This window comes from Phyllostomus discolor, chromosome 11 (assembly GCF_004126475.2).
Source record: "Phyllostomus discolor isolate MPI-MPIP mPhyDis1 chromosome 11, mPhyDis1.pri.v3, whole genome shotgun sequence".
Classification (NCBI taxonomy): Eukaryota; Metazoa; Chordata; class Mammalia; order Chiroptera; family Phyllostomidae; genus Phyllostomus; species Phyllostomus discolor.
Window position 1 is genome coordinate 21,380,540 of NC_040913.2, and position 25,059 is coordinate 21,405,598.

General features: G+C 41.6%; 1 protein-coding gene across 17 annotated transcripts in view; it reads right to left on the minus strand.

The window, feature by feature from the left end:
* LMO7 (LIM domain 7) overlaps positions 1 to 25,059 on the minus strand; it is a 219,648-nt gene that overhangs the window by 37,954 nt on the left and 156,635 nt on the right. For 7 of the 17 annotated variants that reach the window (XM_036011276.1, XM_036011280.1, XM_036011272.1 and 4 more), the window contains 8 exons: positions 24,760 to 24,873; positions 17,863 to 18,061; positions 13,347 to 13,599; positions 12,127 to 12,405; positions 11,636 to 11,836; positions 10,058 to 10,777; positions 9,032 to 9,061; positions 786 to 903 (listed from right to left, as the gene is read on the minus strand). In XM_036011276.1, the coding sequence (XP_035867169.1) occupies positions 786 to 903; positions 9,032 to 9,061; positions 10,058 to 10,777; positions 11,636 to 11,836; positions 12,127 to 12,405; positions 13,347 to 13,599; positions 17,863 to 18,061; positions 24,760 to 24,873 (1,914 nt within the window). The remainder of the gene's footprint in view (positions 1 to 785; positions 904 to 9,031; positions 9,062 to 10,057; positions 10,778 to 11,635; positions 11,837 to 12,126; positions 12,406 to 13,346; positions 13,600 to 17,862; positions 18,062 to 24,759; positions 24,874 to 25,059) is intronic. The other 10 variants (XM_028526480.2, XM_028526482.2, XM_036011281.1 and 7 more) reach the window with 5 other exon arrangements.

Sequence of the window (25,059 nt, forward strand, 5' to 3'; positions counted from 1 at the left end):
AAATTAAGATTTACTCTCCCTTGCCCTTTTGCTCATGCTACCACTCAATGCTATCACCATAAAGATGTCCTCAAACTGCTTTGGGTTTGCTGTGTGTCGTTTATTGTATGTCTTTACACTCCTTTGGTTTATAACAATTCCCCCTTTCAAAATAGGTCAAGCTTTTTCTCTGCAGGGACAGAGCTACAGATTAAGTCAATATTCATAGAGCAATCTTGATCTATGACAGCTCTATGAAAACACCTAATTTTGATTCATTTTATATAATTACTCTTTCAACCAAAATATTACCCTGACTTATAGTTCATACTTCTTATAAACCTCCTCTATTAACTGTAAGGACCCGTTCCTCCCTCCTCACGGATGCCAAGAACAACTCAGGGCTGGAGCCCCCGATCCTCTGCTCTCCCAGGCCCTGAGCAAAGTGTCTTCCTTCCCCACACTCAGCGGTAACAGCCCTACCCCGAACTCAACCAGCAAAGCAAGGCAACAAGTTAGCAAACCTGCAAGGAAGCAGCTTCTCATGCCCAAGAACTCAAGAATATTAGAAGATCAATATCTTATTGTATTTTTCACAACGGACCTTAAAATACACAACAGTAATCAACCAAAAAAGCTTCAAATCTTTTTTTAAAGGAAATTGATCACATTTTCTACAAAACTGAGTTCTTTAGTAGCAAGGAAAATTCTCTCCAGGATACCAACTTTCTTTTCAGGGGAGCAAAGAGAAGTCAAACAAACACACTTTTCCCATCTTTCCATCTCCCAGTATAAAGCATACTCACATCCTGCCATTTCTGATCCTGTTCTTTGAGTTGTGATTTTATTTTCTGCATCTCCTCGTAGCGCAGCTGACGCCAGGTCTGCACGTCCTCTGCGCTGACATCACTCATGGACTTACTCCTGCAACGAAAGCGCCCGTGGTGAGCGAGGTTCACATGACCGGATTTAAGGTCAAAACTGGAAGGTTGGGCTTATACTTGGAAATTCCATCTAAATTTCTGCCGTACTACCTAGACGCTTTGGTGATAATATCACAGAAATAGCACTACAGAGATAAATGGTGTTTTTCCAAAACGCAGAAACAAGAGCCTCGCACCAACTCGAGTGTGAATTCTTTCACAAAGTGGCTCAAGGAGACCTGCCCGGGTCTCAGAGAACAAGCCGGCATTCCTATCTGCAGTGCTCGAGGCATCCAGGAGTTATTGCAGAAAAATTGATCATGATCAGTCCCTAGAATAATTTGTCTTTATTTTTCTATCTCTCCCCAAGATAATCTTGTAAGGTTTGGCTGCCTTTTCTGGGCACTTATTAAATAATTTAACGATTACCTGATATTTTCTCCTCAAGTTCAATACCATGAGTAAATGTGCTGCTTTTTCTCAAGGATTTTAGAAGGTCTGCCCACTGCTGCACTGCACTTGTTCGCAAAGCCCCACACCACAGGTGGCTTCTACTACCCAGTGGTAATAGAACCTCGAGAGTTCTCTTTTTTAGTGAGGCAGCCTCCATGTCTTGCATGTGTGACCCCTGCCATGAGGGTGGACGGAGGGTCAGCTCTCTGGGACTCGATCTAGAGGAGAACCCAATGAGCAGGGTGGGGGGTTGGGCACGACCCCCATGTGTGCTATGTGCGTGCACCTAGGAAGAGGAGGGGTGAGCTGCCCGGAGACGGTGAGACTAAGGGAAAAAAGAGAGGAGTCACATATGAATACTAAAGAGCAGGTAGGAATGAGTGAAGAGAGAGAGAGACAGAGCTTTTAAAAGGTGGGATGCTCAAAATGCCCTTTCCTACAAATCTTTCATAATGTACTTCTGATTTTATTTCATTGTAAGTAACTCTGTATCTCCTTCTTGGGGCCCTAAATTTTGCTTTCCCCAAGATTTTGCCATTGCTACATGTCTTTTTTTTTTAAAGATTTTATTTGTTTATTTTTAGAGAGAGGGGAAGGGAGGGAGAAAGAGAGGGAGAGAAACATCAATTGTCTCTCACATGCCCCCTACTGGGGACCTGGCCCACAACCCAGGCATGTGCCCTGACTGGGAATCGAACCCACAACCCTTTGGCTTGCAGTCCGGTGCTCAATCCACTGAGCTACACCAGTCAGGGCACCATCACTACATTTCTTTTATAACATGCTTGCCCTTGGCTATCTCACAAATTCAATTATGACCTCTATGCAAATGACTCCCAAAATCTATGGACTAGGGCAAGTTCCCTCCTTTAACTCAATTACAATTGCTCATTAGATTAACATCTCGGCATAGATATCCCTAAGCACCTAAATTGTAAAAGGAACTAATTGAAAGAATATCAAATAGGATTTTGTAAATAGTAACTCACAAAACATATGGCTATTGTTGATGTAGCCAAACTCAGTCCTGTCCCCAAACTTGCTTTTCCTCCTATAGCTGTGAGTGGTGTAACCTGCCCTCCAACCATCCACATTTGAAACCAAAGAACCATTTTTCACCTTTGCCTCTCCCTCCTTCCTACTTTCAATTAGTTATCAAGTCCTCTTACTCAGTGTCTTTTTTTTTCCATTTCTACTGCCAACACCCTAGATCAGAGCACAGTCAACTCTTACTCAGACTTTTAAAAAGCTTCTTCCATTATCACCCAGCCTCCAGACGTGGTGCAGCTCTTTTCTGAACTGTTCCCTCCTCTCAAAAGCCCTCCATCAGTAAATGTGCCTTCTTAAATGCCCCTCTGTCCTCAGGAATCCTGCTAGACTAACCTCCAGATGGGTATATGCAACTTGCACTTGAGTTGTGTGACAGGCAACTCAAAGTTAATCTGCCACAGACCAAAAACATGACGGTCCACCCTACACCCTGCTCATCTCCCTTCTCCCTCATCTCAATAAAAGTCAACTCCAGCATCGCAGGCTGCAGGCCCAAGATCTTGGAGCCATCCTGGACTCCTCTCTTCCTCTCACACATACCTGGTCAGTGATCCCATCAGCAAATCCTGTCAATCTGCCTTCTGAATACATCCAAGATGCAACCGCTTCTCACCACTTGCCCCATCACCGCCCTGGTCCAGGCCCTCCTAGCTCTTGTGTGTATTACTATTATTACTACAGTAATTAGTCTTCCACCTCTCCCTGACCAACAGTGTATTCTTTGCAAAACTGCAATCAGATCATGGTATGCATCTACTCAACACCCACCAGGTCCTTCGCATCTCACTCACGTTACACACAGGTCCTACCAAGACTTACAAGGTTCAACCATGACCTGGTCCCTGCCTACTTCTCTGCACTCATCTCCTGAAATGCTCTCCCCTGCTTGCTCGGCTACAGCCCACCACCTTCCTTGTTCATACTCCAATATGCGCTCTTCACCCAAATACCCACAGGGCTTAATCTCCTACTCCCAGTCACCTGCTTCAATGTTACCTCAGCATTTCCTTCCCTGACCATGCTATGAAAAATAGCAAATGTCTGTCACCCCTGGTTCACCATGTTCCTTACTCTCCTTCTCCACAGCACATGTTGCCATCTGAAATGTATGTTTATGTGGACATCACCTGACTCATCCTATAAAATTATGAAGCAGGAGTTCTGTCTGGGTTGTTTGCTGCTACAATCTGTGCCTCAAAGAGTGCCCAGGCCATGGTAGGTGCTCTTAAACATGTTAATGATCTATATAGTATTCTACCATTTTTATACAGTCTTCCCATCTGCTCCATGCACAAAGTGGTCTCCCCCTTCTCCCAGCTCCTCTGGTGCTGGAGCTCTACCTTCCTCATGGTACTGAGAGCTCAGCGCAGGCGCATGCAGTGTGTGTGCACAAGCGTGCACACTGACTTGGCTCCCTCACAGGTTCACGTGTTGCTTGCAGGATACGCTCATTTAACATCCGTGGTAAGAATGAAGAATGTTTTATCACATTTAATCAAGCAAAATAAACTTGAAATGTCTCTAACTTTTGGGGAGAATTTATGACTCCTTCCCAAAGTTTTTACAAAGAAAGCTTTATAGGATTTATTATATGTACTTAAAAAAGTACATATAGGAAATATATGAATTTAGAAATGAAATTATATACTGATCTTTTAATGTAATATTACTTAACTGGGTATGACTATATAAAACTGATTTATGTAACTTTGAGGATATAAATTCACTTAACTTATAATTGCAAAGAATAAGGTTATTTCAGCTGATACTGTAACAGACTCACTAGAAAGAGGCAAGGAAAAATTTCAAGGGCAGGGCTCAAAAGGAATCTGAATAGTTAAAACATGCAGTTACATATATTCCAGAATGAAAATGCAATGTAAATATTATAATAATCTTTTGGTGGGGGGGAAGGCTGGGTGGTCTCCACTGGCCTAGACGTGTCCATCAGTGCTCCTTAAGCACTCCTCCTCTTGCACCACAAAACCTTAACTTTTGTCTTTTCAGAACACACGCTCATCGCGGGCAGAGGCGGCGTGGTCCTTGGAGAGCTCACATCGCGGAGGCCGGTACACAGGCGGTGCCCAGCGTGAACAAAGTGAGGCGAGCACCTGGCGGGGCAGACAAGTCCCAGCATAAGGCAGCAACATGAGCTCCGCATGAAGTTACCAACTCAAGCCTGAGCACTTCCCACGGAGGCTGAGCCAGACCCTGCGAGCAGGCAGGCTGCAAGGGCTCCAGGCCTGGCCTCAGCACCAGTTCCCATCCCTCACCACACATCACTTCACTTCTCTGAGCCTCAGCTCCTCCTCTGCTGAGCAAGGAAGGGATTGTCAGGAGACGCGGGCCAGGTTATGACGACTGCATTTCAATAACCACCTGGTGCTGTGAACCAACTAGTCTTACTAAGGCAAATATAACTCTGTGGGATCTTCTGAAAACTAACCCCCAAAGCAGTTGCAAATGAGAGAGGTCACCCCAGGCCACACCGATAAAATCTAGAACTTTTGGAGTGCAGGAGTGCTTCAGCCAGATGGTGAAGAATTCTTTCTTTCCTTATCAGAGTTAACAGCATAATAAACTTCTGAGGGCTCACCGTGTGCCAAGCAGCCTACTGGATTATCTCATTACACAGAACCCTCCGTCCGGTTCTGCCACTCACAGCGGGCTGTCCTTGGGAAAGCTGCAGTGTCTGTTTCTCTTTCTCCGTGTTTCTAAACACACCCACCCGCCCGTCCACCTCACAGAAATGAGATGGGCACCACAGACAGTCCCCCCCAAAACTATAAAAGACTACACAGCTTTAATGCGTCTTGTGGAATGAATTACTCTTCACTAGCCGATCACAATTCTTACAATTCATCTACTTGCCACCTCTGTATCTGGAAAGGCTTCAATTTAGCATTTCATTTGGATTAAAAAAAAAAAAACAGGTCTAATGTGTTGCATTTTCAGCTGAATAGAAAATTTTAAAGAGCACTAAGAGTAAAGAAAGAAAGAAGGGGCAAGAAGGTATAGATAAGCCCTGGCTGGCGTAGCTCAGTGGATCGAGCGCAGGCTGCGAACCAAAGTGGCACAGGTTCGATTCCCAGTCAGGGTACATGCCTGGGTTGCAGGCCATGACTCCCAGCAACCACACATTGATGTTTCTCCCTCTCTCTCTCTCTCTCTCTCTCTCTCTCTCTCTCTCTCTCTCTCTCTCTCTCTCTCTCTCTCTCTCTCTCCCTCCCTCCCTTCCCTCTCTAAAGGTAAATAAAATATTTTTTAAAAAAGAAGGTAGAGATTATAAAACAGTAGTACTAAAATCTTACGCTCTTCTCCCATGAGGCTAATTAACTGCTCCTCTCCTGGAACTTCTAGACTGGTTTTATAATGCTCAGTTTTAGAACATTCATAGATAACTATCTAAGGAGTAAAGGATTAAAAAGGACCAAGGCGTAGCAAAATTTCCTTAATATAAAAACCACTGGTAACCTTATGGGGCAAACAGAAGTTCCATGACACTAAGTTAGGGGGTCCCAACCTTCAGAGGAAGATACAAATATATTTATTAATGCACCTTCAGATACAGGATGGGGCAAAAATAGGTTTACAGTTGTAAGCATGCACAACACAGCTTATCCTTGTATTATTACTTATTAATTATTGTATTATTTTCCATAGGAACAACTGTAAATTTACTTTTGACCCACCCTGTGTCCCTCCATTAAGTGTTGTAGGAATTCTCTAAAGAGTAATCAATACTAAAACCTGGGTTCGAGGCTTTAGAACTACCATAAATGAGACTGATGAACAATATAAGAGAGACTTTTCATTTATAGGTTTATAGCCTAAGCCAGGGCTTCTAGGTTGACATCTGGGGGCCAGGAAGTTCTGTGTGGTCGGGGGCTGCCCCGCACACTGAATGGCAGGCAGCAGCCTCCCTGGCGATGAAGGCACTGGGTGCCAGGGGCAACACCTGTCTTTTCAGCAGCCCACCCAGTGTGACAACCAAAAACGTCCGCAGACATTGTCAAATGTCTCCTGAGGGCAAAATTCCTGGAAAGTAACTCACATTAACTTTATTTTCCTTTTCCTTTTGTTGTCTTATGTGTCCTTATAGTTCTGAAGACAGTTTTAGCCAAAACCCACAGGTGAGATATAGGTATCTTAGTTGCCTTTGATTACAACTTCACCTTGAATCAATATCCATTTCCTGTTGATACTTGGCAGCAGATTCAATGGCTTAATCATATTGCAAAATTATATCTGTATGCCCTTACAAATTTCTGTCATTAGAGCTCCCGCCAAGAAGCATCATGACCGTTTCAAATGTCACGAAACCATACAGACATAAGTTCATGCAACACGAAAGCACACATGTGAGGAAAGACTGCCACATACAAAGCATCTTATCAAAAATAAACAGTTACAGGTGTTAAATGCCAAATAAAAAGCAAGCCAGAAATTAATAATCCAAGACTTCAAAAGATAATGCCTATTTCTCTTTAGCCAGATCCTTACCAATAAGAAAGTATTCATTATTGTTCAAACACAGGATTTTGAACAAAAATGATTTTCTAGGTAAGTATTCCAAGCTTGAGGAGATATATTATGTCCAGAGAAATGTCACCCAGAAATATCAGTTCTTTTACATTTATAAACACTTACAAACACCTTTATAAACATGAAACAAGTTCCAGATTAGAAGCCTATGTTCAATTCAAATTTTTTGCTTTCAATGCAAATCAATTTGAGAAAAATATTGGTAACTGACACACTATAAAAAAAAATACCATATAATAGATTTTGATGACAGGGGTCTAAAATGCACTTGAGTTTTGTGAAGACATATTTCTATTTGTGTTTCTTTCCATTATTTGACAAGGCAAGCATTATTCATCAGTCTCAATTTACAGACAATCTTTCTTTATTTGTGTTGTTACCTTGGCACCAAATTGCTTTTAAAACAAGTACTGTCCTATGCAAGCAACAATCTTGAAATAGTCTACAGGAGGCATTTGCTGCCACTAGCAATAGGCCAGAAAAATCCTTAGCCTTCAGAGCCTTGGCGTTTGGTGTCTATCTTTTCTTAACCCGGTTATATAATGTATCCCTAAAGAGGACCGTGTACAGCCACTGAAATAGCTGGACGTGTGTACATCCCTATCAAGTGACTTAACACTCAGGGTACTTGCATCCCCTTTAAGAAAAACAACCTGTTTACATTCTAACGTCTTATTTACCAATCAAAATTCTTCTGCAAGTTATCATTCAAAACGCTTGAAGCTGCAAAGAGATCTTTTCATCAAGTTAAAAACAGCATTCCCATGATGAGTCAAGGTTAGCAGATGCTTAAGCATCATGCTGAAGTTGCCACGCTCGTCCCCACTGATGGGAATACCTGAAGCACGTGAGGAGCTGGAGAGGACTAGGGCGCCCTTGCGTGGCGCACTCACAGCATGCGGGGAGCCCAGTGACTGGGAGGGACTTGCAATCCGTTGCCTGTGGTTCAGTTACACTTTTGACATCCAGAATGGTTATATTGCTTCAAATAGCAATTTTAGTAACTTCCAAAGTCTCTACACTATCACATTATCCAGAGCTATCAAAATTAGAGAATCTTAGAGAGAAAATAAATCCCAATAGAGAAAGACACTTAGCTACTAAGTCTTTGGCCTTAAAATTGAAATACTTGATTAAAAAATTAACACACTTAAGTTTACTTCTTGCTCAAAAATATTAACAGTTAGATTCACGGTGTTACAAAAACTTTGACAGGAAATATTTATATGGAGCCACCGGGTTATTTTTCACTAGGAATAAATTATTTTACACAGTATATTGTAAAGGTAGAAGTGTCATTTCCAGAACGACAGTGCCTTTTAACACTGTCGTTCTGGAAATGGAAAATATTTCCAGAAAGTTATTTGTATAATAATTAATGTCTACCTGGTAACTAAAAATCCTTCACTATAAAGTAGATAATAATTAAGAATTAGTTATAAATAGGGTCCCTGCAATAATCTTGGAAACTACCAGGATTTTAATTTTGGCAATTTTGGCAGGCCAATTCGACTCTATAACACAGCAGCCTTGGAAGTGTTTTGACTCCTACTGAAGGAAGACTAATGGCATTCACCATCCAAACCGAGGCAGCACCCCACGAGGTAGGAGCATGTGGGTACTGCCAGCCGCGTGTGTTCCACCTCAGAGTAAACGCTAACATCCTCTTTCCATCCCGGGTTTTTCTGAAGTGCAGTTATATGGTTTTCAACATCCACAAATAAAAATTTAGGCCTATGTAGTACTCAAGTACCAAAATAAATATACCTAACTCTAGGTGTGAGTGCCCTTGCTACTTTCAACCCGCTTCTTAAAAGAAAAAGGAAGAAAACAGGACGCAAATGTTGAAGTTCTGATCCAACAATTCCATTGTTGTGCTACAGCAGTGCATGCAGTGGGCACTCGGATGCGTTGCCTGAATTAGGTTGCTAAATTAAGAAAAATATCCCGCTTTAAAATCTCATGCATAGCCCAGAGCACCCCCGTTTAGTGGCATGCCAGGAGACACGTGCAGTGACACATGACACAAAGGACAGACAATGTGCAGAGATTTCTTTTTCACTGCAAACCACAAAACTTACCCATTGGCACCATAAATCTTTTGAAAGAGTCTAAGAAATCAGAAAACCAAAAGTTAAAACCCATTTTTCCCAGTGAGTTACTTTTTTAAATAGTCAACATGTTTAACTTGAGAGTCTAACAAGAGATGGACAAATCTCAAAAGGTTGCTTCTTCAGTCCCATTCTTGACCATGCCTCAAATTCTCCTTGATCTCGCATCTCAAAGAATTCACATTAAGCAAGATAAAGAGTTTCCTGATGTAGCTGGAACTAAAAAATCCAAAATAAAAAGCTTTCTGTGGCCAGGGGCTAATAAAAAGTGAGATTTGCATCTACAAATTTTATTCAACCTCATCATATTTGTCCACCCCCGAGTTCAACCAACTGAACATTCATCAAAAACCAAGTTGCATAACATGAGCATAAATGTGCTCATTATTACAAAAATGGCCATAATTACAGACATGTGGAATTTAGCAGGCAGAAAATAATATTCATGCATTTTAATTAAGTTTGCACTGAACTTTAAACTATAAATTTACAAAGTCACGCACTGATAGTCCGAGAAACCTAGGTCAAAAACAAAAACCAAAATCAAGTTAAATTAAACTTGCAATGCCACATTTTAAGGGAAATTTTTACACAAAAATCACACACTCCAAAATGAAAAGCACATAAAACCAAGCTACAACCAGACTGTTTTAGGAATGCCTGGACACGAGAATAAAGATCTATAAATGGAGTTGGAAAACATTTTCATGAAACACCATATTGCGGAATAGTACCACAGTCTTCCTTAAGGCCAAAGGCAAGGATTGTGTGCACACCTCCTTAAACTGGCCTCAAAGAGCTGATTCAAATATGGAATTTCACTTTTTCCATAACATGTGCAAAGGTTTCTCAGAGCAAAATAAATGTTTAGAGGCTGCTTCAAATGGCTCGTGACATGCAGTCGGGCAATACTCATACAATGCCACTTTCTCACACAAGAAAAGTTACACGAGACCATCCATCACAAGCAAAATCCTTGCAGAAACACACTCTGACCTCTCCACCATCAGCCGTTTCTTGTGCCTAAGCCTGCTGGCCTCCCGGATGGCCTCCCACTTCTGCAAGTCCGCCTCACTGCAGGGCCCAGGGGTGAAACGGATGGGAGGCAAAGGCGTCCCCAGCTTCCAAGCCTGGATCTTACGAGCGAGCATATCGTCTTTCTTCCGCCGATACGAAGGAACTAATACTCTACAGCTATTGCTTTGTTCCGTGGAGGGGCACGTCCTTTCAAGTACACAGAGAAATTTTGCTTGAATTTCCGGAGGAAGAGTCCAGGGCTCAGGGAAAGGGACTGGCTGGTACCTATCCGGGGCCCCCGACAGAGGCACCTCTTTCTTCTGTGCTGGGATTCGGCGAACAATCATGTCATCTTTTTCTAGATCTGGAAGTACAAGTTCGCCTTCCCTGCATTGCAGAATTATATCTCTCTCTACAGGATCATCATGCTCAGAAAACCTTCTGAAGTCCTCGAAAGCCCGGAGAACATATGGATTGGCATGGAAAGCCCCAGTCTTTCTGACAAAGAAATCGTCATTCTCCAAGTCAGGATCAAGGAATAACATCTCAGAGTCACCTCCTCTAGACCCTGGTGCATAAGAGACATTCTTCCTGCGTGTTATGAGCCTTGGGCCAGCAGTGGGATCGATTTTGACATTTGTTTCGGAAGATAAGATGTCATCGGAATACGTTTGGAGGGCCTGAAGTAATAAAAACTGACTGAAGCATAGAAAAGAAAAAGGAAGGGAGAATCTTAAGTTTATGAAGGAGAACAGGTCGTTAGGTAGCAGACCAACCAGCCATTATTGTTGTATTGTAGGAGGCATGCGAGGGACTCTCGTGTGGAAGAAAGACTAGCGTGTAATGCCATCCCCTGTGACTTTGCTGGACACCACTTAAAGAAACACGAGCAGAGTGTACTTCTCAGGGAAGGTGGGCACCATAAAGGCCAAGTGATGGGGCTAGAACGAGACAGACTACACACACCTCCCTGAGACACAACACAGCACTCGCTCTCAGCCCTCCCTCACCCCATGAGCCACAGTGACCTCCTTCTCATCCCAGAGAAGCAGCCATGACCTTGGAAAGGTGCGAGTTGGCCGTGAAGCATACTGCATGCAGTAGGAACTGGCAGGAAGCAGAAATTTAAAACTATAATGCTCTGAAGCTACCTAAAAGACCCTGATGGTTCTTTTCTTTTCAGTTTCCCACCAGACCTGCCTGTCCTAGCATTCATCTAAAAGTTATTTCCTTTTTCTATATCGCCACACACAGCACAACTGTAAAATTAGGTCTACTTTCCCAAAAGCCTCTTAGAAATGGTTTTCCCAAAGAACTATGTCACACGTGACTCTATACTATCTTGTATATAATTCCGTTAAAGAATATTTAGACTTCCAAGCTTACATGCCCACACAGAAAGCAATTATGCTCTACATTATGCTTCTATACTAAGTAGTGAGTGAGTACAGTTTCATGATTCAGCACATCAAGGTCAGAGGTTAACGGAGCAGCAGAAGCTGGCACAGGTGCTGTAAGCCAGGCCCAACGTGGGAAGGCGCGTGCAGGCAGGGACACCTGGGCTCATCCGAAGCACCGCTGGTTCTCCCGGCTGCACGGGTGTCCCACGTGCTCCTGACTCGGTGGGTAGCTAGTTCCATCAAGAGTGAACGTCTTTGGCAGCTGCTGTCTAGCCTACGCTCTGCTTTTTGTATCCTATTAAAGATGGCAGAGCTTCTGTCAGAGCCTGAATCCTCATCCTCAGAGTCTGAATTCTTCCTACCGTGGAACGAGGCAGAGAAAAGGGGGAGAGAGGGAAGAAGGCAAAGAAGTAGAGAAAAATGTAACTGAAACATATGTCAAGCTAGGACTATGTACAGAAAAGGGCTGTGACGATCCAGGTCCCAAAGGTGAAAGTTATATGGCTTTTGTTTCTCAGTTACAGCGGCTCAGTTACGGATATTGGAGGGAAGCTAGCCTGTCTGTCTCGTAAAAAGCACACACAGAACGCACCCCAGCCAGGGTACCGAGTGAACAGTGGACTGACAGAAACATGCATAAAGACAAACCTGAATCCCTGAAATTCTTTATACCATGGTCTATAAGTTTCCCTTTTTATTCTTTTCCAGTTCACATCTTCTGGGATCCAACATTTGGGAAGAAACTGATCGAAAGCATTCCCTGGGTTTGGCATGATGGGACTTAGCTTTCGCACATAAAGATCATCCTTTACAATGTTGGGTATGCTTGTCCTTTCTTCCTCCTCCTCCAAGTAACAAGAGGAGACTGACGTTTCTTGTACTGTTGGCCAGTGCTCCACGTTTGTGCCCCAAGTCCTCCTCTCGTTACTGTTCAAAACATCCAACCAGTTAAGACATCGTGTGAGCAATTTGTGACAGAATACAAAAGACTCCCAAAGGTTATACTACTGTGAATGAAGCAAATTAATTTCCGTTCTCATCACTATAGCTCCTAGAACAAAGTTAAGGCATCATCACAGCATCTCATTTTAATTAGAGCATTTTAATTTGGCCCTTGATACGCAAGGGCCAAAGACAATAATGTGTTAACAGAGACAAATTGCATACAATGTGGAGTGTGACTTTATGTATTAAAATCAACAGAATAGACATTCCAATCCAGGAGATATTTTTCTAACTTTTTCAGTTTGTATACCCAGTGGCTACTGGGTCAGGAGGAGAAAATACTTGCGAACAAGAGTGAGGAGAGAGTGTTTCGGAGATGAAACTCTCTGGCCTCTTTCTCACTTGGAATCTACGGTTGGCTAAGTCATCCAAAACTACATCAGGCGACCTTCACTCATCCACGAAGTCAGGTCCACTTTCAGAGCTGCATGCCTCCTTCTGGTGGGAAGCTGGATTTGAAAAGTCACACCCTGCTCTGCTAATTTGCTGAGAAATTAAAGGATCCTTTCTGTGTCCACCGAGATCAAGCAACACAGCGGGGTAAAAGGGGCGAACAACAACACAGCAGAGCTGGCAAGGAGTAACCATGTCACCCAGGAAGCTGAAAGACAGCGCTAAGGCCGAAGGCGGGCATCTAAAAAAAGAACCGGCAACTCATATTGCTGACATTTTAAAATGTAAGAAATATCTCCGAGCTATGTCTAACTAAAAATATAGAAAAAAAAAATTTTCATTAATGAAGTTCAAAACCTTATCTCTGAAATACAGTTTAGGAACCACTGCTGTGACCACACTGACATACCCCAGCAAATCCGCAAGCACAGGAGACTGTAAAGCTCAGTGATCAGATCGCATCCCAGTACCTTGGAAACGCTCCATCTGCTTCCGCGTAGACGGGGCTCGCCCAGCTCCTTCTGTTGTCCTCATGTTTGTCCGGCTTCTTCTTCCGCAGGGGCGCCGGCATGTAGGTTGGCTGTCTGCTTTTGTTGGGTAGGAAGCGATTGAATGGCAAAGCGGACTTTGGCTCAATAGCTGAAATCCTTCGATAGGACATATCATCTTTATTAAAATCCTGCATTTTGAATGTAAATTCAGAATCTGTGTCACTTTCGCAACCTACAAAACAAGGCACAAGAATTGGCTTCACTCTCCAGATCATCCGTCTAACGAGAGCCCACGCAGCGTGCCTGCTTTGTCTTCCCCTTGGAAACCCAGGGCTCCACTGCTCACTGCGGGGAATATTTTTAGAAATTTGTCATGAAGTTGTGATAAGATCCATTAGGAGGAACTTGCTTTGCATACTGGAGGCGTGTGTGGTGCACTCTTTCACTGTTGCACACCCTCAGCAGGAAAAGTCCCAATTTACAGCTGAACCTCTTTTCTCCTTCACCTTCTTTGCCCCCAAAATTTTTCAGAAATTTGCTGATGGCATACATGTCAATAAGACCTAATAATACAAGTCAATAAAAGACACTTAAAATGAGATATACAAGTATTTTATTTGAGTTGAAAATAAGGCGTGCAGCCATCTAAAATTTCTGTGAGGCGAGAAATAAGAGAGGACATAGAAAAAGAAGCAAAAACCACAAGAGATCTCGAAGAGGTTTAGCAGATTCTTCTGAGATGCCTGTAAGTGAGAATTCTATATAGATATGAGAGTGGACCAAGTGACTTCTAAAGTCCCAAAGGAATGTCAAGTTCATACCCAGAAGACAACACAGAATTCAAGGCTTTTTTTTTTCCCCGAAGGATGTCTATGAAATAATATTTTTGATACAAAGTTATTTAATCACTAATTCAAAAGAATATACTGCAATAAACCTCAAGGTCAGCCTGATACAGATATAATCCGTTCTCTTAAAAATAAGTATAAATAAATGTGTTCTTTTAAAGATGGGGAGAAAAGAGGTAGAGAACACTACCACAGATCCAAGCTAAGTTGTCCCCCTGCCCTTCCCTGCCCTTTTTTCCTTCCTGCCTCTGTGTATTTGTGAAGAAGTTTGCTCCTGCAGCTTGCTCTCCACCAGCGCTCTAGGAGGCTGACAGCACAGTCCCTGAGCACCTGCGACCTGCCAGCACTCAGCACAGCACACTGCGCCTGCAGGGTTAACCTGAACTAAAGGCGGCCTAGTCCCCGCCCTCCTCCCTGGCAGCAATCTACAGTAAATAACACTGAGGAGGGCCTTCAGGAAGTGGTTCCACCTCCAGCTCTGTGACCCTGAGCCCTGAGCAGGGTAAAGGAGAGGCACAGGGAAACGGGAGAAATTTAAGCAGCTCTGACCAGGAGGATTTATAGTCCATAATCTGGTGCTTGATTTGTTTTTATTACCTCCCAAATAAACAGTACATTTTTTTGGAAATGAGAGAAATGTCTTAATTCTTGCCAACATTTGTACATGTAAAATCTTTTCTATATTTATTTATTTATATTTATTTTTTAGAGGGAGAGGATAGGAGAGGGACAGACAGACAGACAGACAGACTCATTGATCTGCTGTTCCACTTATGTACACATCTATTGCTTGCTTCTTATATTTGCTCTGACCAGGGATCGAGATCAAACCCGTGACCTTGGCATACTGGGACACTGCTCTAACGGACTGAGCTGCCCAGTCCGGCCTGTACATGTAGAATCTTGAATACACAAAGAGATTACTCTGGAATTTTTTCCCTGCTTATATTGAGATATGACTGACATAAGACAGTGTGCATCTTTAAGGTGTACAGAATGATTTGACTTACATATACAGTGAAATGATGACCACAAGGTTAGTTACCATCTGTCATTCTCGTATAGATACAAAAGAAGAAAAATTTTTTTCTTGTGATGAGAACTGTTAGGATCTACTTTCTAAACAACTTTCATATATACCATCTAACAGTGTTAACTATAGTCATCATGATATACACTACATGAATTCTTAAAGTTAATTTTTTTTATTTTTGAGTTTAGTACAGAACCTAAACAGTAGACAGATATCCTTGATATAAAGGTTTCATATAAACCTAAGGAATTTGACTTTGTAATTCTGTTAACCTAAAAACATTATCCTAAGTTTGGTGACCATTAATTTTGGATAGTAACCTAGTAGGTAGCAGAATTTTAATACACTAATCACATAAAAAAAGGCTTACCATCCTGGTGCCCCCAGGGTTTTTTATTACCCCATAGTTATAATTACCAAGTCTTCACTTCCACGCTCTTTGAACAAGGTCTGTAACTCCTTTCCCAGTGTCAGTTAGCAGTGTGACAGCGGCCCTCTGGTTTTAGTCCCGTGTACCCAGAGCCCAGTCCAACGAGCAGCTGAGAAGACTTCGATTCCACACCCCAGGGCCACTGCACCTGAACTATCGGGGGTCAGCACATGCCCACAATCCCTCAGTCCTCCTCCCTATTCTTGTTCATTGACTGGATAAAAAATTTAAACTTTAAATGATTTAGCTTTTTCAGTAAGACAAAGTAATATAATAAGTTCAGAATTTCAGCCTCTTTTTACAGCTTTAATCGCTTAAATTATAAATCAGATTTGTTTCCTTAAAACCATAGTCATCTAGGCTATAAAAGTGTTACACCAAAATAGCAAACAGCCAACAAGTGCAGCAGTATTATAAAGGTTAACTCTTCAATAGCCATTCATATTTTTCATTGTTAATATTTAAATAAAAGCTAAAGAATTTGTTTTTTTGTGATGGTGCTTAACAGTTTGCTAATTTTTATTTTTGAAAGACAGTCATTGTGCATTGCATTTATGACAAGAACAACAAATAAAGATTGAATTCTAGTTAATGATGTGCATGCTCATGTATTTAGGACAAGTATAATTTACCCTAAAATGCCTCAGAAAATAAGACGGATAAATTACTGCATAGAGAGAGGGATAGGTATGTGATGATGCACATATAATAAAATGTTATGATAGAGTTAGGTGGTGCATATATGGATGTTCACTGTAAAATTCTTCCAAACTTTGATGACGTTTGAAATTTTTTATAATGAAAACATTAGAAAAATCACTTGGTATTAAAATAATAATCGAAATGAACAAGAAAAATCCCTAACTCTCTAGCACAAACTCACAAAGAGAACTCAGTGTTTTTCACATTAGTGGTGGAAGCACAGAGATATCCGAAGCAATTTTCCTCGTGGTTTCAGTCCAGTCAGATCTGAACCGCGAGAGGTACGCAGTCAGAGATGTCTCATGCCACCCAGCAGCCACAGGAGTAAGGCTTGCATTTAAATAACTGATTTGACCACAATATTGGAATTTGGAAAGAAGGCTGCTTCCCAAAAGGGAAGGACTTTCATTAATGTGTTCCTCTCATGCTTATTCTCTCCTGGATTAGCTCTGGCCCGGACTGAAGAGATATTTTCTAGTAGCATGCTTACTATTGTCACTTAACCAAAGTTTAACATAATACTATATCATGATAGCTCTTCTCTTAGAGGTAATTAAAAAGATGTTTCTCCAGCCCTGGCTGGTGTAGCTCAGTGGATTGAGCATGGGCTGGGAACCAAAGTGTCCCAGGTTCGATTCCCAGGTAGGGTACATTCCTGGGTTGCAGGCCATAACCCCCAGCAACTGCACATTGATGTTTCTCTTTCTTTCTCTCTCTCTCTCTCTCTCTCTCTCTCTCTCTCTCTCTCTGTCTCTCCCCCCCTTCCCTCCCTAAAAATAAATAAATAAAATCTTTTAAAAATTTTTAAAAAGAAAAAAGATGTTTCTCCTGTTTTTCTTCTTCTTGAGAAAAATTTTTTTTAATCTTTTAGGGAGAAGTAAGAGAAGAAAGAAATTAACTCAGGAATGAGAACAGACTTTTTAGAATCTTTTTTTTATGTTTAGATATACTAGTTAATAGGCCTCATAGTCACAGATTATTAAACTTGAATCTGAAAAGAATCAAAATACATTATCACTGATAAAACAGGTCACAATTAACTGTCTCCTCTTGTCTTTTCTAAAAATGAGAAGAAAAAAAGTGGAACTGTCACCCCTCTAGTGGTGATACAATGAGGGAAAATAAAGTGTTTTTAAAAAAATTACACTTAAGCCCTGGCCAGGTTGCTCAGTTGGTTAGAGCATCATCCCGATGCACTGAGGTTGTAGGTTCGATCCCTAGTCAGAGTACTATGAGAAGCAACCAATGAATGCATAAATCAGTGGAACAACAAATCAATGTTTCTCTCTCCACCCCCTCCTCTTTCTCTAAAACCAATAAATAAATTTTTAAAAATTACACTTAAGCCTCCACGAAAATCTACTTCTTGGTGAAGTTTTTGCCTCAATAGTTTTCACCCCATTTTCTACTGTCTCCCATTCCCAATTTTCTTTTAACACATAAACAAATAGAAATAAACAGACCGTCAAAAACACAACTCACCGTCACGTCCCCCCCTCAGTGTGATATCAGACGAGCAGCTGGTGAATGACCTAGACCCCAACGAGTCCAAGCTTTCAAAGGAATCCTCTCTCTTGTGGTTGCCTGGAGGGACAGGAAATTCGCCCCGCTCAGCACTCCAGATGTCACCGTAACCACTGTCCCTGCCACTTCTCTTTGGGCAGCTGGAGTCTTCAAGAGCCTAAAATAATTTTTTTGAAGAGCAATAAGTTCACATAAAATTCCAACACTATAAACAGGCATTACTTGTTTGTTTGCATAGCACAAGGTGTACCTCACTCATGTGACAGGAGAGGCAATGAGATTTCCCTGTCAAAAAATATGATTAAAAAAATCAGAACATAAATCTGTTTTTCCACAATTAATACAACAGTTAGTCCTCATGGAACAGTAAAGAGGTATTCAATACTATTTAATAAAGTACTATAGTCTATTTAAAAATAAGGAAGAGGAAACATTTCAGTAAAAAAAGCTACTAATTAAATTAATATACTAAAATAAATTATTATTTACAGTTATCTGGCAATAAATATGGAGTCAAAGAGAAAAATCAACCTTGACTTTGACATTTAAAGAAGATTAATTAATTATTTTCAGCCTACCTTCAGCAAATATTTAAGGTGATATACATTAAACAAACAAAAAAAAATAACAGTTAACTTCTTTAACAAAAAGTTTAAAAAAGAAAAGGGCAAATACAGCAGGTATATATGTCACAGAATTTATTTACTTTCATGCATTAGGAAATCTAGATATAAACCAAAATAATAAGCACCCTTGTTTGCCAACACATAAAATATTTTTCCTAGATCTAAATAAATATTTATTTGACTTATGTAAGAGATATACACAGAAATAATTTGACTTCCAGTCAAGATGGTGGCATAGCAAACATGGCTCACCTCCTTGCACAATCACATAAAAATTACAACTAAACTATAGAACAACCATCATTCAGAAACATCAGGAAGCAGTATAACAGTGGTATCCCCAAGCTCAGCACAAGTAGCAGCCATCTGCAGATTGCCTCGTAGCTTATGCTATATGACCCAGAGAAAACATATTCAGTGGCTAACCTTGGACATGCCAACAGCAATCAATGCTCAACTACAACAGGAAAGTGTACACAGCCCACACAGTGGGCATATCTTGAGTATTCAGCTTGGGTAATAGAAAAAGGTCTGCCACTGAACCTGCTACATTAGGCCACCATACCAAGCCTAGGAGTTATAGCAGCTCTACCTAATACATAGAAACAAACCCAGGGAGGCTGCTAAAATGAGGAAACAAGAAACATGGCCCAAATGAAAGAACAGAACAAAACGCCAGTAAATGAACTAAACAAAATGGAGACACGCAATTCACTAGATACAGAGTTTAAAACTCTGGTTATAAGGATGCTCAAGGAACTTAGTGAGGACCTCAACAGCATTAAAAAAGTCCAGTCAGAAACAAAGCATACACTAATTAAAATAAAGAACAATTCAGCTCTGGCTGGAGTAGCTTAGTGGATTGAGCGCGGGCTGGGAACCAAAGTGTCCCAGGTTCGATTCCCAGCCAGGGTACATTCCTGGGTTGCAGGCCATAACCCCCAGCAACCGCACATTGATGTTTCTCTCTCTCTCTCTCTGTCTCTCTCTCCCTCCCTCCCTCCCTTCCCTCTCTAAAAATAAATAAATAAAATCTTTAAAAAAAAAAAAAAAGAACAATTCACAGGGAATTAACAGTAGAGCAGTTGATGTCAAGAATCAAATCAGCAACTGGAACATAAGAAAGCAAAAAAAACAACCAATTAGAACAGCAAGAAAAAAAAAGATTCTAAAATGATGAGGATAGTGTAAGGAGCCTATGGGACAACTTCAAACATAAACATTCGCGTCATGGGGATGCCGGAAGAAGAGAGAGAGCAAGAAATTGAAAACCTATTTGAAAAAATAATGACGGAAAACTTCCCTAACTTGGTGAAGGAAATAGACACACAAGTCCAAGAAGCACAGAGTCCCGAACAAGATGAACCCAAAGAGGCCCACACCAAGACACATCATAATTAAAATGCCAAAGGTTAAAGACAAGAGAGAACCTTAATGCAGTAAGAAAAAAGCAGTTAGTTACCTATAAAGGAGCCCCCATGTGACAGTCAGCTGATTTGTCAAAAGAAACTTTGCAAAAGAAGGGATTGGTAAGAAATATTCAAAGTGATGAAAAGCAAGGATCTACAACCAAGATTTCTCTACCCAGCAAAGCTATCATTTAGAATCAAAGGGCAGATAAAGAGCTTCCCAGGCAAGAAAAAGCTAAAGGAGCTCATCACCACCAAACCAGTATTATGTCAAATGTTAAAGGGTCTTCTTTAAGAAGATCAAAAATATGAACAGTAAAATGGAAATAAATACCTATCTATCAAAAATTGATTCTGGAAAATACAACAAACAAGCAGAATCACAGATACAGAGAACACTTTGCTGGCTGCCAGTGGGGAAGGTGGTCTGCAGGACAGCAAAAACGATAAGGGGATTAAGAAGTCATATTAGTAGTTACAGAGTAGTCGTGGGGATGTAAAGTGCAGCATAGGAAATCAAGTAGCCAAAGAGCATATATGCATGACCCATGGACATGGACAACAGTGTGAAGATTGCCCGAGGGAGTGGAGGGGGTTGAGTGGGGGCGGGGGCAACAGGGAAAAAACTGGGACAACTATAATAGCATAAACAATAAAATATAAATTTTTAAAACATATACAGAAATATGGCAAATGTCATTAATCGTTGGTTTATAAATTAGATAGAACTCACTCAAAATAAGTGTTTTTAACTAACATTCCTGGCAAAATACAACTAAACCTTTTAAAATTGGGATTTAAGTAAAATTTCAAAAGCCTGTAGCATAATCATGATACAGAGTAATAATCAATGAATAGTTATAACTCTAATATAATACATGAACTTTGATTAAATCATGATTCACATAAAAAAGCTATGAAACAGAGTTGGAAAATAATTGGGATTTTTTTAATAGGAACTGGATGTTATATAGTGAGGACTTTATGAATTTTCTTAAATGTATTAGACATTGCGGCTGCATGGAAGAATCTCCACATACAAAAACATCTTACTTTTAAGACATGAATACTGAGTATTTGGGGTGAGAGCTGTGCAGTTTACTTTGAAATGATCAAGGCAATAAAATGGATGAATAGGTACATAAATAGATAAAGTCAATATGGGACATTTTTAATAATTGAATCAGATGGTATATATTTGTCATGTTCTTTCCATTTTTAATTACGAACATTCTCAACCTGTGAAAAAGTCGACAAAAGAGTGTTTACAATGAGTAAGCAGCAGCTGTCTCAGGCATACTGTCAGCTGAGGCTGGGTTTGTCAAGCGTTTGAAAACCCAGTCACATCTAGCAGACTTCTGTGCGACCGTCCAGTGCTTTGGATGTTCCAGCGGACATCCTGCCGTGGCAGCACAGGCAGCTACCTTGTAGGCCATTCCCAAGCAGATGGGGAAGCTGGGCCTAAGGCCGGTACCATCTAGATACGTGTCAAACTACAAAAAAATTAAAGATGTTAAGTGAATCTTTTGATCCACTAGGTTTCTTAGACTAGCCTGTTATAGCCTTAGGATCCTCAACACACAGCGAGATGATTTTTGACCTCGTAATGTTCAAGTTATTTATAACAGGCCACCATGGTTACGTAAGAACCTGGGTCTGTACTTGGTGCCTTGTTATATGTAGGACTCCACTCTGACAAGTCACCTAGCTGAGTCACCTCCGACTCATAGGGTGACTCAGGTGCAACAGCTTACCCAGCAAATTTTTTTTAGCTGATATCTTGGGTTGGCCTTAAGCATTATTTACTTAAGTTGGAAAGTGTGACGAACACAGTGGTTTTGATTTTAACAGAATAGATGCAAAACAGGTCATAGAGTTACACACCTCTTACGGCTATTCCCACTCTATAATAATGGAATGAAACCACAGCTACAGTTTTTAACTCTCAAAAAATTTTTACCTACTCCCACCGATTGGACTCTGGTGACAGAAAACAGCCTTTAATAAATAAAGCATTCCCAGCACAATGACCATACCAGCATTACTCAGACTCAGTCAAACTGCCATAAAAAGGAACAAGGGCTATTAAGAGTAATATAGAAGCCAAAGTCCCACGCTGCTTTTTTTCCAAACATTTTTTTAATCCTCACCTGAGGCTATGTTTTTATTGATTTTAGAGAGAAAGGAAGGATTAGAAAGAGAAACTTCCATGTGAGAGAGAAATAGCCATCAGTTGCCTCTTATACACTCCATGACCAGGGATTGAACCCACAACCCCCGTATGTGCCTGACCAGGGATCGAACCCACAACCTTCTTGGTGTACTAGGACGATGCTCCAACCAACCAAGCCACCCAGCCAGGGCCCATGTTGTTTCTAACGAAATGTTTTCTTAGCTGAAATTACCAAGGCAAAGCTTTGATCATGCCCAAAGCCCCCTGCGCATTCCTCCATCAGTCGTACCCTCCTCCACTGCAGTGGCTTACCTGCTCATCTGTCTCCAACTGTTACAGGGTGCAGCCAAGAGGGGGGACCCCAAATGGACATTTGAAATGCGGTCCAGAACTTAAGGTGTCCAGGAGATTTTAAGATGTCTCCATCCCCCACCCCAGGGTGTGGGTTGGGGAAAGGGACAAATGGAGCTGGGCCATTGAGAGCTGTTTAGCATAGCAACAGCCTTGCAGCTAAGCTCTGGCGTGGTCGTTTAACATATCTATAGCCTTTGGCTGGTTGCATAGATAGGTTAAGTAGCTGTGATCAGCTCTAAGACAGGGGAACAGAAGTAACTTCCCCACCCAGAAGTAACTTCCCCACCTAGATGTAACTGGGGGGGGCGGGTCCCCTGCATTACAGCGCCTGCGTGGGAGCTCAGAGAGGATTGGCTCCAGGACATGGGGGCACGCCTGCCCAGACTCATGATGGCAGCCCAGTAAAGCTGGAAGGATACGAGTTCTGGCATGTGAAGCCGAGTGTGGGAGGAGTCGGAAATGGGGCTGCAGAGGAAGATTGGCCTGGGGATTTAAAAACCCAGATTTGGCGGCCATTGAGGAGGAGAACCATGTGTAGCCCTGAGAGGAGAAGGAGAATCATGCTGCTTTAGGAGGAAGAAGCACACGGACTTGATGGAGTGGAGACCCCTGCAGCCCTGAGAGAGGGAGAACCACGCAGCAGCCCTGGAGGAGAGAACCACACGGCCTGGCAGAGTGGGGACCCCCACAGCTTTAGAAGGGGGAACCACCACCTGGTTTTGGCAGAGATCCCGGCGACCCAGGGAGGTCTCCCAGTCGAGATGAAGTACTAACTGGGAAAAACCAAAGGACTGCCTAAGCCATGGACTTCTATTTCCTTTCCTGAGATACGGTAACTCTGGACTGGGCAAAGGGGGAAGGAAGGAAGGACTGTGTCTGTTTGTGGGTGTTTTGAGGGACTTTGGGATTTTGGTAAAGACATTAGGTCACTACTTTAAGTTTGTATAGCAATAAATAAACGTTTCCTTTCCTTTTCACGAATCTCTGGCATTGAGAGACATCTTTCCTCTGGCGGCGGACATAACAGAGCCGGGGCCTTCTTTCAATAATAGTATATTGTCCCAGGCCCCCCTTGTTGTGTGTTCTGTAACACAACGACAACAGTGCTCTGTGAGGATGGGCCCTTTCCTTGTGTGAGTGGTTTCCCAACACCTGCTACAATGTTTATGCATGATAACATCTCAACTATTACCCGAATTAACTGTTTCAAGGAATTTGAGTAGAATGCTATAAACTCTTTACAATTCAAAAACAATAAAAATCAAAAAGAAAGACCTGAACCTCCTAGGCTATATAATACCACCTTTCTACAAATGTATGTGGCTGAACTCAGGCAAAACTAAGGATCACACAAGATGTAAGGCCATATGATCATTTTCACCCTGGTCTAAAATCTCTGTCTTCCATTCACAACAACCAACATTTATTGCATCCTTAACGTGCCAGAGCCTAATTAATGCCTTACTGGTACCTATCATTTACTCACCATGAAAACCCAAAGAGCAATTACAATTAGCATATTATTTTGACTACATATTTTGTTCTGAACGCTGCAAATTCCCCTAGATAAGTATCCCCTAAGAGAAGCTGATTTTCCCTTTCGGATCTTACAAAGGAAGGTTTGGCAGAACTACAGTCAGACCTGGCATGGGCTCTCTGCAAACTGACCTGAAACATCCCAGAGCTGCAAACTGATTCCAGGATATGAAGCACTAGACACGTGTTTAAAACGAAGCATTCTAACTTTAAAAAGCCCTACCATGTTTCATGTAACCGCATTCCCTACTCTTCAGGAAACAGAAGCAGTGTGTACAGTTGTGGAGATGTTGAGGTACAGGCATGAGAGGCAATCATCCATGACAAAGAGGTATAAAGATTTTTTTTAAATGAGTACCTTCCACACATTAATAGCCCCAAAGAACCTTTCTACTACAGGTTGAATTCATCATGAACATAGAGTCATACAAAGCGTCTAAGAAAGGAACTGAATGCCTATGTCATCAAGTTGACTAGAATTAAGAGATAAATACCTATGTCCAGAGCCTATACCCTGGAAACTGCTCTGAAATAGACTCACTCCCCAGTGGGGACAGAGGAAGCCAGCAAACAAGGTAACCGTCCTCCCTACCAGCCCGAACCAGACCAAAGCAAAGATGGTCAGAGCAGCCAAATTCACTGCAGAGAAGGAGAAGAATGAAGAAAAGTGCAGGGAAAACAGAACAGCGGGGAGGGACGGAAGAGGAGAAAATAGTCTTCGTTATGATAGTCATCTCCTACACATTAGTGTACTCACCTTGGTCAGAGCTTGTCCTAAAAGATTCTCAAATGCTCTCAAATTAAGATATGGACCATTATAGTAGGGATTACTTTGTGCTTTTCTTCCCAGCCAGTACAATGTTATCAAAACCTTTAAAAAAAATCCATAAGACAAAAAGATCAGTTTATTTATAGCAACTAAGGGCAAGCTCAAACACAGGGGAGCACTCTAGATAAGAGTATATCTTTTAAATATGCTCTTTTCTTTTGAATTATGAGAAGGGTCGTTAAAAACATTATTTACTCTTCCTAGGTTTTTGTCTCTGAGCATGTTCTC